General features: G+C 29.3%; 2 protein-coding genes across 2 annotated transcripts in view; one reads left to right on the forward strand and one right to left on the reverse strand.

Moving 5' to 3' along the window:
- The window catches only part of LOC111711872 (uncharacterized), a 23,245-nt gene extending 17,372 nt beyond the window's left edge, over positions 1-5,873 (forward strand). The window contains exons 11-14 of the mRNA XM_023486333.1: positions 508-557; positions 4,221-4,349; positions 5,039-5,162; positions 5,759-5,873. Coding sequence (XP_023342101.1) covers positions 508-557; positions 4,221-4,349; positions 5,039-5,162; positions 5,759-5,824 — 369 coding nt within the window. The 3' untranslated portion in view covers positions 5,825-5,873. The remainder of the gene's footprint in view (positions 1-507; positions 558-4,220; positions 4,350-5,038; positions 5,163-5,758) is intronic.
- Positions 5,874-8,569: 2,696 nt separating this feature from the next.
- On the reverse strand, positions 8,570-14,864 carry LOC111711519 (sarcoplasmic calcium-binding proteins II, V, VI, and VII). Its single transcript, XM_023485899.1, has 12 exons — positions 14,796-14,864; positions 13,929-14,044; positions 13,695-13,740; positions 12,728-12,826; positions 12,496-12,548; positions 11,982-12,043; positions 11,140-11,188; positions 10,838-10,899; positions 10,465-10,495; positions 10,081-10,131; positions 9,464-9,545; positions 8,570-8,737 (listed from the first exon to the last, which is right to left on the reverse strand). Exons 1-12 carry the CDS (start codon positions 14,842-14,844, stop codon positions 8,664-8,666), a joined length of 774 nt encoding a protein of 257 aa, XP_023341667.1. The 5' UTR covers positions 14,845-14,864; the 3' UTR covers positions 8,570-8,663.
- Positions 14,865-15,338: the final 474 nt, after the last annotated feature.

A 15,338-nucleotide genomic window follows, 5' to 3' on the forward strand; every position in this document is an offset into this window, starting at 1 on the left:
ATGAATTGTTAGAGTTCAATGAATTGTTAGAGTTCAATGAATTGTTAGAGTTGGATGAATTGTTAGAGTTCAATGAATTGTTAGAGTTCAATGAATTGTTAGAGTTCAATGAATTGTTAGAGTTCAATAAATTGTTAGAGTTAAATGAATTGTTAAGAAAATGTACTTTTTGTCCATTGCAAATGTCTAATCCATCTTGCACCAGGTTTGGCTAATTAAAAGCAACATTAGGAATATTTTATCAAAAATTGCATTCAGTTAGAAACTTAGAAACAAATCCAAAACCATTTATTAAGGAGGTTGATATTTCAATTCTGAAAAATATGTTGAATGTTGATATGGACCGGTATTGATAGATGAGACTCAAATTCAAATAATTTATTTGTTTTAACGGAATGTTAAACGATTGTAACGTTTGTGAATTTAATTGATTAGGTATTTTTTCTAACGATTTGATCTTAACCAAAAAAAAATTATCTAGCCTAAAACCGGTTTTTATTGTTCTAGGGTCACGTATTTAAATCTAGTCTTGCAACAGTTAAAACTGTGCAGTGCAGGTAAATATTTCTTATTTTGTATTTTTTTTTAATATCAGTTAGTTAGCCCCGATTGGGCTATTTTGGTCTATTTTGTCCCTAGTCCAACTTTTCAAGGCAGGGTCATTTAAAAACGTAGACCTCTAAATTGTAATGGTTAAGGGGTTCCATGCAGGTAGGCTTAAAAAATTAATATAGTACGTCGGAAAATGGTTAAAAAAGTAGTGTTCCAACATCTTTTTGCAAGTATTGATTTTAAAATTAAGTTAATTTTAGATCTGTAATTCATATAATAAAAGTTTTAGACTGTTTTCGATTTTTTTGTTGAAACAGCAGACATTCATCTATTAAGTTGGAAAAATCTAGGTGTTTGAGCATTCTATCTCAAATAGTTTTTGAGTTAATTGATTAAAACCTTGGGGGGGGTGGGGGGAGGGGGGATACTCTCAACGCAATCGTGATATTGGTAAATCAAAAGCCAAGACATTCTACATTTTTTTCACTAAAAGATTTCCAGAAAAATATTTTATATTTTCTTTAATTATCTTTTTGTCTCTCTCTGTATTTACAAAATTAAACATTTGTACAATAAGTTGTTAGGTTCATTAGAAACCTTTAAATATTAAGATTAACCAAAACAAACTTAATTACTATTGATCTTGCTAATTTGCTAATGAAACAAAATTAACTATGAATGAATATATTATTAAGTCGTGAACCAGTGTTCGTTTAAACAGGAAATTTTTTTATTTATATTACATTAGTAAGTAAACACCCTCGAATAAAAATCTATAAATATAAAGTTGTAATCTCTGTTTGTTTGTATGTCCGATCATAACTCAAGAACCAATTGCCAGATTTGCCTCAAATTTTAAATGGGGAACTCGAGAGAACCACGGAAACCATGGAAATGTTTTTACCTCGGTTGCGAAACTTTAAGAAGAGCGGTTCGACTTTTTTAGGAAAAAATAGCAAAAATCGTAATTTGCGATTTTATCACCCTTCCCTTATCATGTGCAATTCTTTTTTCAACATACATATAGACAGTCTGAGTTTTAATGTTTTGCATCTATAACACTGTTATATGGAAAAAATAAGATGTTCTAGACTGAGCGCTCTGCCCCCATTGCAGTCTGCGGTGCCTCAGAAGGTCTAACCTAACCTTTGGGAAGTTGCCGCTTTGGAAATTGCCACTTGGGAAGTCACCCTTGGGAAAATGCATTTGGGAAAGTGCCATTACACCGAAAATAATTATATTGATATTGTAACCATTAACCATCATAAATAATCTTTAGCATAGTTTGATTATACATGGATGACCCTAAAACAAAACGAACGCTGAAATGTTAAGGAAAGTATAACAGTATTAAAGCGACGGACCGGCAATGTATGGTAGTTGAACTGAGTACGTAGTATTGTGAAGAAACAGGTTTAGAAAATGAAAATTGACTGTCATCATCGAAAATAAGTAATCTTATTCAGTTATTGGTTTATCTAATGTCTCATTGTTCAAAACATTTTTTGTTGATTTCCTGGAACTTTTATTTAAAAGACAACATTTAAATAATTTGAAGAAATCTGCAAACAAATTCATAAAGAAAAAGAAATTCAATGTAATGATGAAGAATAAATAATTAATTTTAACATTAATTAATTGAGAAAATTTATATTGAGAAATTAGATCCTAAACATCTAATTGGTTTTTACATTTGTTGTCGTCGTTATTTAATAATTTTCTCAAAACGTAACAACTCAAATGGATAATTTTGAACGTCGACTTTGCACTCAAACTCAGTAATACACCATTAAAACGTTTTATATGTCTCAAATGAATCCTAAAAAATGTCTTCCCAATACTATATACATTCTCAGCTAAACTACCATGCATTGCCGGTCACTCCCTTTAAAGTATTTTTTTTTGGCTAAGGCACAAAACATCATCTTTCTTTATTTTATATATCTTATTCTTATCTGTGCGCCAATATATTTCCTGTCTAAAACGAAATGACTTCTATAAAATGTTTTACTTACGAAATGTCTTCTATAAAATGTCTTATCAACGAAATGCCTTCTATAAAATGTCTATCTACGAAATGTCTTCTATAAAATGTCTTATCAACGAAATGCCTTCTATAAAATGTCTATCTACGAAATGTCTTCTATAAAATGTCTTATCAACGAAATGCCTTCTATAAAATGTCTATCTACGAAATGCCTTCTATAAAATGGCTTATCTACGAAATGCCTTTTATAAAATGTCTTATCTACGAAATGTCTTCTATAAAATGTCTATCTACGAAATGCCTTCTATAAAATGTCTTATCGAAATGCCTTCTATAAAATGGCTTATCTACGAAATGCCTTTTATAAAATGTCTTATCTACGAAATGTCTTCTATAAAATGTCTATCTACGAAATGCCTTCTATAAAATGTCTTATCAACGAAATGCCTTCTATAAAATGTCTTATCTACGAAATGCCTTCTAAAAAATGTCTTATCTACGAAATCCCTTCTATAAAATGTCTATATACGAAATGCCTTCTATAAAATGTCTATCTACGAAATGTCTTCTATAAAATGTCTATCTACGAAATGCCTTCTATAAAATGTCTTATCTACGAAATGCCTTCTATAAAATGTCTATCTACGAAATGTCTTCTATAAAATGTCTTATCTACGAAATATCTTCTATAAAATGTCTTATCTACGAAATGCCTTCTATAAAATGTCTTATCTACGAAATGCCTTCTATAAAATGTTATCTACGAAATGCCTTCTATAAAATGTCTTATCTACGAAATGCCTTCTATAAAATGTCTATCTACGAAATGTCCTCTATAAAAAGTCCTGTCTACAAAATTCCCTTTCTTTAAAATGTCCCATAATCAAAATATCTTTATCCAAAGAGAAAATGAGTTCGTATATTCATTTATAGAATTATTAATAATTGGTTAGAAATAAAAATCAATTGACTCTATTTTTCTTAATAATGACTATAACTATAATAGGTTTTTTTTCCATGTAATTTTTTTTTGACTACAGAAAAGAAAATGAAACAATATCAATAAAGGATGAAGAAATCAATAATGAATAGGAAACAAAAAAGAAATATAAATAAATAAATGAATTGAATGTGAAGGGTGTCCCACTCTGTCTGAAGTTCTTTAATTACTTTATTTGTCATTAAGAAACTTTATAAGTTAATTGAGAAGGAAGGTGAAAGAGTGAAAAGTAAAGAGGGGGGGGAGTGAAATTATGTAAACTTTCTTTTATAAAGATTTTGATAGAATTTGTCAGAATTTATCGAAGTGTAAAAGATCTAACAGATATTTAAACTTTTGGAAAAGTTTGCGAACTATACAAAACATAGATTGTAGGGAAATGTTTAAGCATTGTTTAAAGGGGAATGAAATCTCTTTACAAGACGTAGCATTATTCTCTAAAGTAAGAAAACAACCACTTTGCGGTTTTTAAAAATCTAATAAACATCATTTTTTTTGTAACCATGCACAACAAAAATACCTTCTTTTTCAATGCTTTTTATTATTACTAACTTGATATTATTTTTAACAAATGATATGAACTTTGCAATTTGATCTATCAGAATTCATAGTTTGAAATATATCAGGTCTACGATATGGATAAAAAAAAAGAAGTTTGAATTTCGAATATTTACTATTAAGGGGCAACGTCTGGTCTGAGAGTCTGGAGCACTGTATATCTATAGATTTCCTTCTACAGTATGGAGGAGAAGATGTAAAAAATGCGCTAACATTTACACACAGCCATCTCACACAACCTGATATTGAAAGGTTAGGAAATTTTTATATATCTAGAAAATACACCATAATACTGAGCAACAAAGTAAATCCTGTCTGTTTAGACATTTTTAAAGTCTTTTTTTATAACTAATTTAAAATCCGTCGAAAAATATCTAAAACATACTATTCAAAATAAAAAGTCAAAAAAAAAAAAAAAAAAAATCTTTATGTAACGGTTGAAAATGGGTTCTAAAGGTTCTAAAATTAAGGTTCACTGACCTTTAACCAAGACCCCTGATAATACTATAAAGAGTTTATTGATGCTTTTAGTAAAAATTTACTTTTACATCTTTTTTTTATGATGATAAAGTATAAGAAATGTACAATTTCAAATAAAGATGAAAACTGATATTCATTCCTATTTTGTTTGAACCTATCAATTCATTTAGATTGACTTCCGGCAGCGTTAAGCACATACATCAATAATAATTCAATTCCATTCAATTTCGTTCAATTCCATTCAATTCCATTCAATTCCATTCAATTCCATTCAATTCCATTCAATTCCACAATTCCATTCAATTTCATTCAATTCAATTCAATTCAATTCAATTCAATTCAATTCAATTCAATTCAATTCAAATCAATTCAATTCAATTCAATTCAATTCAATTCAATTCAATTCATTTCAATTCAATTCAATTCAATTCAATTCAATTCGGATCTTTTTGAATTTCTAGGAGTGGGGAGTGGAAGGTGGAGGTGGTTGGAACTACACTCGTTGGAGTCCTACTCCTAGTTAGTTTATCTATAGGAGTACTTTTATACTGCAAATATTCAGAATCAGGATCTTATCATCTGCAGGTATCATTATTATCATTTTCCTCATTGTTATCATTGTTGTCAATGCTATCATTGTTATCATCATTTTAATTATTATTATTATTACTATCATTAATCAAGTCTGGAAAGAAATATTCATCATTGGAGTAGCATTGGAAACTATTGGGGGTCTTTAATGGAAATCTTAGGGTCTTCATTTAAGATCTGGGGGTCTCAAATGCAAATCTTGTGGACTCCATACTGGGGTCTCCAATGAAAAGCTTGGGGTCTCCAAAAAAAATCTTGGAGTCTCCAACGAAAATCTGGAGTCTACATTAAAAAGTTTGTGGTCTCCAATAATAATCTGGGGATCTGCCATGGAAATCTGGGGTCTTCGATGAAAAGCTTAAAGTCTCTGATGTAAAGCTTGGAGTCTCCGAAGAAAGTCTGGGGCTTTATATGAAAATTTAGGGGTCTCCGATTAAAATCTGGAGGTCTCCAATAAGAATAAGGGAGACTCCAATGAGATGTCCATGGGATCTACAATATAAGGGCTTTCCCATAGAACTCCAATGAATACTTCCCAGACTCTAATTATTCTTTAATCATCATCATCATTATAATAATCATTATTTCAGGATGACCAGCTGAGTTTGAAGGAGGTAGAAAGTGGGTTTCCTGAACCTAAACATGAGAGATATTGAACACTAAAAACTTAATGAAACAATTATTACCAATTAAAAGTTTAATGTTGACTTTTTTATTTTTTACAATCCAAGCAACTTTTTTCTATATACAGTATACAGGATAGGGTAATTTAGAAAGCGAAGGAGAATGGGGGTTTATTTGAGTTTTAAAAACCTATTCTTTCTTGTTTTAAGGTTAAGTTTCTCAACGCTTTGTTTCTTCTAGAAAAGTCAAAAATAAAAAGGCCAACAAAACAAATGTTAAAATTTCAATAAATATTTAATGTTTTTTGGTGAAGTTGAAAAAAACCCTGATTTTTTTTCTTTTTTTTTAATTTGTATTAATCTAGTCATTTAATATATTTTTACTGATAAAAAATATTATAATGTTAGAGAACAGAATTTATTTTCTATTTAAATTTTGACATGTTCCCCGTAAATTCTAATCAATTTATTTTTTCAAACTTAAGGAAGAACTTAAGTATGAAATTTTATAGTTATTTTTCAGTGATCAGAGATGGAATTTAAAGAATTTGAGCCGCGGTTTAAATCCGCCAAAACCCGGTTTAAATTAAGTGCCGGCTTAAATCTTGAAACATTTGATACAATTTTAAGGTGAAACAACCATATTTAAACTGTGGCTTAAATTTAAACCGTCGCTCAAATTCTTTAAATTCGGCCACAGATCTTTTAAATAGTAAATAATCTATATCACCCAGAAATTTCCTGAAGTCAAAATGTTCGTAAAGTAAATCTCGGGGTTAAGTATTATTGATCTCCATGTCATTCAGGATTAATTTATTTTATCTGCGATAGTGGTATTTCATTGCAAAATGCAAAGATAAAATTTTTATTGATCAAGCATTGATTCTAAAATTGTAAAGTATTGGATTATGAGATCAAGCGTTAAAGATTATTACTAGCCAAACTAAATTTTGATATCAGAGCTTGGTGTAGTTTCGGTTTATGCAATTTGAATTTGATTAAACTAATCCGTAAGATGGAGAGAAAATGCTGGATCCTGATATTCACAACACAAAAGTTCTGACTGCAGATTTCAAAAAAAAGTTAAAGGACATCAACTTTTTAATCTTCTTTTCAGCATAATATATTTCATGAATTCCCCCTAGAAAACCTAGGGTAGAAGATTCAGAATTTATTATTTATAAATCTAAGATTAGCTTCTGGAATAAAAAAAAGCTTTCTCCTGACAGAAAATATAAAAGAACAAGAAAGATTAAATTAAATAAATTTTCTAAAGAAAAATTTGTTTAAATTCATTTTTTTGCATTTTTAATTGCTAACTTAAATACGGCGAACATGAATCAAACAATTCAACCTAAAAAGTTCTATCTATCTCCAGTGAATCGTGTATAACTGTGTACAAACCTAGATAGTGGAATATATGAAATGCTTCCCTAATATTTCCAAGAATTTATAGCTAGTAGTTAAATTCAGTTGGTGAACGCTGCATGAATTTAAATTGTTATTTGTTCTCGAAAGTTAAGCTTTGGAGGGTTGAGTTAAACACTGCATAATGTAAAAAACATCTCTTTAATTCTAGGGATTTAAACTCAAAATTCTAATGCCTATGTCTCAGCAGCAACCTTTATTTTGTATCCGTATTTCAAACTAGGAGTTTTGTGGAATATAATCATGTGATAATAATAATACAGTGGTAGGATTATATCAACACAATGAAGACAACTCTTTTATCGTTAGAATTGTGTTGGTTGTTAACACGCTTTTTTTAAAGTACAATTTTACTAGTAATCAAAGTGAAGCTTTTTAAATTGACAGCTTCTCTCGATTTTTAATGTTTATGTATGCTGTTGATATCAATCAAAATTGGAATCGAAAGTCGTATCGTCTTCATTGTATTGATATAATCGCCTACCACTGTATATGAGGTTTACATTCATTAGAATGTTAACAGACAGAAATAGAAAAGTAAAACAACTAGATCAGAAAATTAAACTTCTTAACGAGCCATCAGTTACTTTGTCTGTAGATACGTTGTTAAACGCCTTTCTTTAGTTTAATGAAATATGACGATTTATCTTTTTAATCATCCTTTAGGATATTTTAGTTTTTCTTTAATAATTCAATTTTAGTAAACGCTATTAGATATTTTTTAGCTTGCTTTATTCCGAATAGCTTTAACTTGTCATATTTAAAGATAAAACTTGTCTACTTTTTGACATGTAATTTTTGCTTGAAAAAGTTTTCCAAATCTAAACAAAATATTGATTTTACTAAAGTAAGAAAAAAAAGCTTGATCATGGCGGATCAATAGTTAATTGAAAACCGATGAATATAAAGAAGGTTTCCATACTATTTACACGCATAAAAAAGTTTATAGTTGTGAAATAAGGGGAAACAGGTTTAAAAAGGTTTGAAGAAAAACAAACAGAAAAAGCTATTTATTCTGAAGCAAAAATCAAGACAATATATTTCTGCACACTGATCGTTTCTTCTTAATTATATTTTGATTTTGTGAAATCATCAGGTTTATAAAAGGTTTGAAGAGAGTTAAAAAATTCAAGGAAAAAACAGAGAAAGCTATTTATCCTGAAAAAACAAACCATAAGACAATATATATTGATCGTTTTCATTTATATTATATTTTGATTTCTGTAAAATCATCCGTTTTAAGTAGATATATTAAAACACACATATTTATAATTGTAATATTTATTTATTTTATGAACATTTTACAAAATTACCAAAATTTTTTTTTGTAAATTATAATATTTATTTTTATCTTAATTGCATAATGAATTTTAAAATTTTTTTTTTTAAATGTAACATTCATAAAAATGTTTATTGAGCATCTCTGGATGTTTCATATATTGGTTTACGCCATAACCGGAAGTATCTTGTACTTCTTGTGCAGATCACTGTTGTCAAAACATCCGAAAATGAACTTCCCTAAAAATAAACAGAAAATTGAAGATAAATATATTAATAAAGCATAATGTAGTGTAATTCTTTAAAAATAAATAGTTTAATACCATGGCCTTGAAAGGTTTAATACCTTTCCCATAAATGGTTCAATACCTTGACCACAAATGTTATACTACTTGGGCCATAAATGGTTTGATAACCAGGTCATAAATGGTTGGATACCTGGGCTCAAAAATGGTACAATACCTGACTCATACATTGTTTAGTACATGGGTCAGAAATCGTTTAATACCTGGTCCATAAATGGTTTTATGCCTGGTCCATAATGGTTTAATAGATGGGCCATAAATGGTTCAATACCTGGTCCATAAATAGTGTAATATCTCGTCCATAAATGGTTTAATACCTGGTTCATAAATGGTTTAATACCTGGACCATAAATCGTTTAATACCTTGGCCATTAATGGTTTAATACTTGGTCCATAAATGGTTTAATACCCGGTCCATAAATTGCTTAATACCTGGGCCATAAATTTTTAATACCTGGGCCATAAATGGTTTAATAACTGTGCCATAACTGGTTTAATAACTGGGCCATAAATGGTGAAATACCTGGGCCATAAATTGTTTAATACCTGGGTCAGAAATCGTTTAATACCTGGGCCATTAATGGTTTAATACCTGGTCCGTAAAAGGTTTAATACCTGGTCCCTAAATGGTTTTAGATCTAATCCACAAATGGTTTATTACCTGGTCCATAAATGGTTCGACCGAGTAGAAAATTTGCAAACAGAAGATCATACGTCTCCGCATTCAACTCATACTCCCCGTTCTAAAAATAATAAAATAAGATATAATTTAATTAATTATAAAGATAAAAGTATTATGGGCTTCAGATTTGTAAATAGAGTAAAAATTCTAATTTTGAAAAAAAGTTGTACTTCTATTTAGTAATTAAGATACCAACAATTTCAAACTTCAAAGGTGCATGGGAGAGAAATCTGTTTATAAATGGTATAACCATAGGATTAGAATTTGTTATTTTAATACATTTTCACCAATATTACCGACCCATGCTTCCCCCAACAGAGGGAGGTCAAGTTACTTAACGTCCCGTGATAAAAATTAAGTAAATAACAACCCGCTCTGCGAAGAATTCGGGCATTTTCATCTCAAAATACCATAACATTGTGTATGACTACTTTTTCTTGAAATTAAAAATGTTAGTTAACCGCTGGTTCCCACGGTAAAGTAAAGTTCCCTTAACTTCCATGTAAAGTAGTTTGAAATAAGCATTATGGTTCTTTTTTTCACTGATTTTTAGTTTTCATTATTTCTTAATCCTACGCCTTTAGTTAAAGTCTTACCGATGTCATAGTTGAGTATCCTTCCTCTGTTAGATTCTCCAGTTGTTTATCCTGAAATAGAATTTTAAACATGAACATGAACAAAGAATAATTAGAATAACAGTAATGATAAGTGTTTCAAGAACAGTAAGTAGAATTATAAGTTTATGAAAAACAATAAAAATATGAATAACAGTGGCAATAAGTGTAGCAATAAGAATAAGAATAACTTTAATGTGTAACAAAAAAAACAGTATAACAAATAAGCTCTCTTAGAATGTTGATTTTGGCACAGTATTAGCATCATTACTTTATATTAATGCCTATAATGCTTGTTAACATGGTAATTACATTTAATTAGAATTTGATTCAAAGTAAATCCATAATAAGACTAATTTTAATTACCTTTAGCCCTGAGAAGTTCTCATAAAAATGTCTGAAGAAACCAGTTTTTATTTTTTATTTTTGACAAGAAATCAACGAGAAATTTATGAGCGAAAGAGCCGGATGGATATCAGAACTGTCAATCTCGGGATCAGGCGTTGATCTCCTTCGATATCCCGTAATGGTTATAACCTGCAGGGACAACTTTTATTAAGAAATCAAGCATTGATTCTCAAATTTAAAAGTATACCCAAATTGGATATCGAGATCAAGTGTTTAATATCAACCAAAGTTCCGAGCTCTGTTTAAATTACGAAACAATTGTAAAAAAAACATCTAAACTGAAAGTTCATTTAGTTGACAAATTTTGTAAGTTATTGAAAACTGTATTTTCCTGAGACACTCTTTGGTGATAATTTTGTCCTTGTTCTGTCCAACCTGGACTGCAAACATGATCTACAAAATAGATTTATTTTTAAATATTTTTAGATTGATTTGTTTTTGTTTCATAACAGTCTTTTAATCTCATGACTATTCACACTTTCTTTGAAAACATGAATTCATAATTTTTCTAAATACAAAACGTATGTAAGATAATTCTACTAATTTTTTTACATAAAGGTAAGCTCAAAATGAACTCTTATTCTTCAATAAAAAACAATACGTTAACAGTCCCTTTCTTGTAATATGTTCTACCTGTGGAATAAGCTGAACCCAGATAGGAAAATCTTGAATTCCACCAGCCCTGCAAAATATTGGATTTGATCTAATCATATCATTTATTATTTTTTTTTATTTTCATTAGTTAAAGTGAACAAGGATTTGAGTATTTGACACAAACTCTTATTTTCTATTCCTAATATCTTTGCAACTTTGGAAATTTCAAACAATATAATTCTGACAGATCAAATAACATACGCGTGAAATATCAAAGGTTGCAAAGATTTAGGGGTTCGACAATTTGATTTTGTGGCAAAGACTTAGTCAATTCCCATAGTTTTCTAACAAAAGCAACGTTTATTATCTTTACAATTACATTTACCAATATTTACTATCAAGATTATCTTTGAAACCACATTTTTCATTTTACTTTAAATCAAAGATTTAAATCAACGAAAAAAATTAAGGTAATTTATGATTATAACAACCTTTTATTGGTTACCCCAAAAAATTGGCAAAATAAATACATAGTAATATTGGCAGTCTCGTATGTTTTTGTTTTAAATTTGCAATATATATAAGAATATTAGCAGTCTCGTATTTTTTGTTTTAAATTGGCAATATATATAGGAATATTGGCAATCTCGTATGTTTTTGTTTTAAACTGGCAATGCTAGTTTACTGAAATTGGACGCATGTTTAAAAGCCTCAAATATTAACCAAGAAAATATGTGTTAGTGTAAACATCTTTGTATGTTTTTATGTATGACCGAAAAGTTCGTTGCCAAATTGTCAGGTTGCCAAATTATAAGTTAACTGAAAATCCGCCCATCGATAAAGCCAAAACATTTAAAAATTGTTTAAAAATATGTTCCTACCCATTACACAGTTTAGCCCACATATTCAACCATTGGTTCAGGGTTACACTCTCAACAACCAACTAAATAGAACAAATATTAAATGTTAAACTTTTAAAAAAAGTATTTCATTTTTAAACTATTATGTTGGAATGAAAACACGTTACATATCAGAGAGTACCAAATATTCAATTAGACTCGAGTTCCCAATAGTTTCAAATAAAATTATTAAAGGGAGTGTTCGTAAATAATGAATTTTAATAACAACAGGAATGGAAATGCTAAGCGGTCGGTTTCTCTATTACATTTGGGGTTCTTTCTAATTATAAAAAAATCGGATGTAAAGTAATATAAAAGTACTTAAATGATTTTATTTCTGTTTATCCCTCATTTACTGTATTTTCGCGATATAAAGTCTAACATCCCCAGGAGTATTTCTGATTTTAAAAGGTAGTGGGAATGGGATAATTAAAACACTTATGAAAAAGTTCGGTTTCGGTGGAAGAAAAACAGTGTAAACTTTTTAAAAACCTGCCTTGTTTGGTCGCAGAGCCTCTTCCCATGTTCTGAACTCCAATCCCTCTTGATCTGAAATTATTTGCAATTTTAAAGTTAGTAAAAGTTGATTTTTACAAATATTTTATTTTTATCGGAAACAAACGACAATTGTAAGTAGTATAGAAGCTAAAACTGAAGAAAATAATCTGTTTTGATATTATTGAATATTGAATAAGTGGATTTAAGAAAAAATGAAAAGAAAAACTTACTGAGTCCGATTTCAAGTTTAACCTGGTCCAGTAAACATTCTTGGAACACACTGATAACATCCGCCATAGCGTGATTATCCTTGGAATCCACTTCCCAACCTAGAATATACAATTTATACAACTTCCCAACCTAAATATACAGCTTAAAGCACTTCCCAACCTAGAATATACAATTTATACCACTTCCCAACCTAAATATACAGCTTATACCACTTCCCAACCTAAATATACAGTTTATACCACTTCCCAACCTGAATAAACAGCTTAAAGCACTTCCCAACCTAGATAATACAATTTATACCACTTCCCAACCTAAAAATACAATTTATACCACTTCCCAACCTGAATAAACAGCTTAAAGTACTTCCCAACCTAGATAATACAAGTTATACCACTTGTTAACCTAAATAAACAGCTTAAAGCACTTCCCAACCTAGAATATACAGTTTATACCACGTCCCAACCTGAATAAACAGCTTAAAGCACTTCCCAACCTAGATAATTCAATTTATACCACTTCTTAACTGAAATAAACAGTTTAAACCGCTTCCCAACCTAGATAAAACAATTTATACCACTTCTTAAACTAAATAAACAGCTTAAAGCACTTCCCCGCCTAGAATATACAGTTTAAACCACTTCCCAACCTGAAATTAAGAGTTCATACCACTTCCCAATCTAGAATATTTAGTTTATACTATTTCCCAACCTAGAATATTTAGTTTGTACCACTTCCCAACCTAGAATATTTAGTTTGTACCACTTCCCAACCTAGAATATTTAGTTTGTACCACTTCCCAAACTAGAATATTTAGTTTATACCCTTCCCAACCTAGAATATTTTGTTTGTACCACTTCCCAACCTAGAGTATTTTGTTTGTACCACTACCCAACCTAGAATATTTAGTTTTTACCACTTCCATGGTTCCTAGTCTATGTAGAATAAACATTTTTGCTAAAAAATTACCTGCAATTTTTCTAAGCTTTTCAGTCAGACTGCGGAAATCAGAATCCTGCATAAAAGTAATATTATAAAGTATTAAAAATTCAAATCTTTCATAACTTTGAAAAACATCCATTCATTTTAAAATAATGAATCTTGGACAGTAATTTTTAGGTATGATGGGATTTTTAAAAGTTCGAATAATATATTAATTTCTTTTGACTCCTGAAAAATAAATGATATTTTTTTAAAACTTACGTTCACAATTCCATCTCTGTTTACATCGAAAAATGCTTTAAAGAAGAATGTGAGTTTTTCAATTTGAAAACTGGATAGTTTCTTCACCATACTGGCATAGTCAACAGTTTTATCAACTAAACATTAAAATTATAAATAAGTATTTACTTTAAATGTTTTATTATTATCATGCAAATAATTACTAGAAATATTTCAATAATCTAGAACAAAAGATCAGATAATAATAATAATTATTATTATTATTATCTTAATATTGTTGATATTATCTCTAATTCTTTTGTTTTATTTCCTTTACTAATATATTTTATTGATATTTATTTCCAAAGCTGGACCAATGAAGACGACATTTTAATTTTAACCAGATGAATATATATGAGAAGAAAAGCTCGTGAGCATAGATTAATAAAAAATAACAGAGAGAACACTAGATATCGTCTTTCCAATATTTGTATGAACTCGTTCACAATAACCCTGAGGAGTTTCGCGCAGTCGGCGTAGAACAGGCTCTCTGTTTTGTAATTCTACGCCAATTGCGCGAAAATCCCCTGGGCTCTTGGGGTTATTGAGAACGAGTTTCATCCAAATCTGGAATAGACGACATCTATTGTCCTCTCTATTATTCTTAATTAATCTATGTTCGCGATTCTTATATATATTCATCTGGTTAAAATTAAAATGTCGTCTTCATTGATCCACCAATTTTGGAAATAAATATCAATAAAATATACAATATTATATATACAACCCTGTACAATAACAACTTTGATCTAAAATTTTGATGAAGTCGAGGAAATTGTTGTAAAAAGATGTTTTGTTAAATATTTAAATATTCTAAATAATGTCAGATTTAGATATTTTAAAAAATACCTGTTTTGAAAGTTTGAAATGATAGTTTCGGAGCCAGGGATGCACTCATGTTTTTTGTAGATATCAATCTGAAATATTTTTTATATTATATATGTTTAGATCTAAATAATATAATGTAAAAATCATAGATAAATAAATATATTAAATAACTTTCTGCAAGAAATCATTATTTCAGCAAACTGCCAAACTTAAATACAGGGTGTCCCACGAAACATGACAGTTGATAAATAGTTTTGAATGTCGTCTTTCATACACTGTATTAGATATTAAAGGCAATTTGCAGTTTATTTCGTTTAAAAAATCTTTTGCTCTAGTATATTTTCCTTTGAAATTAATGTTACTATGATATGACTCCAAAATAACATTTTTATTATTGTCTTTCGTATTAAAAAACTTATCAAATTATGGAAGAAGACATTCTAAACTATTTATACCAACTGTCATGTTTCGTGGGACACCCTGTATTTAAGTTAAGTAGTTAAGTACTAAAGAACGGAGAAATCTCGCATTTTAGTATTCTTTTTCTGTAATTGGTTATTTGGA

This window comes from Eurytemora carolleeae, unplaced genomic scaffold (genome assembly GCF_000591075.1).
Source record: "Eurytemora carolleeae unplaced genomic scaffold, Eaff_2.0 scaffold15, whole genome shotgun sequence".
NCBI classification, from domain to species: Eukaryota; Metazoa; Arthropoda; class Copepoda; order Calanoida; family Temoridae; genus Eurytemora; species Eurytemora carolleeae.

Coding starts and splice junctions, on each gene's coding strand:
- LOC111711519 (XM_023485899.1), bottom strand. CDS start 14,844: ATGAGTGCATCCCTGGCTCCGAAACTATCATTTCAAACTTTCAAAACA. Junction 14,045..14,795: donor ATTTCAAACTTTCAAAACAG/GTATTTTTTAAA, acceptor TTTAATGTTTAG/TTGATAAAACTGTTGACTAT. Junction 9,546..10,080: donor GATACTCAACTATGACATCG/GTAAGACTTTAA, acceptor TATTATTTTTAG/AACGGGGAGTATGAGTTGAA.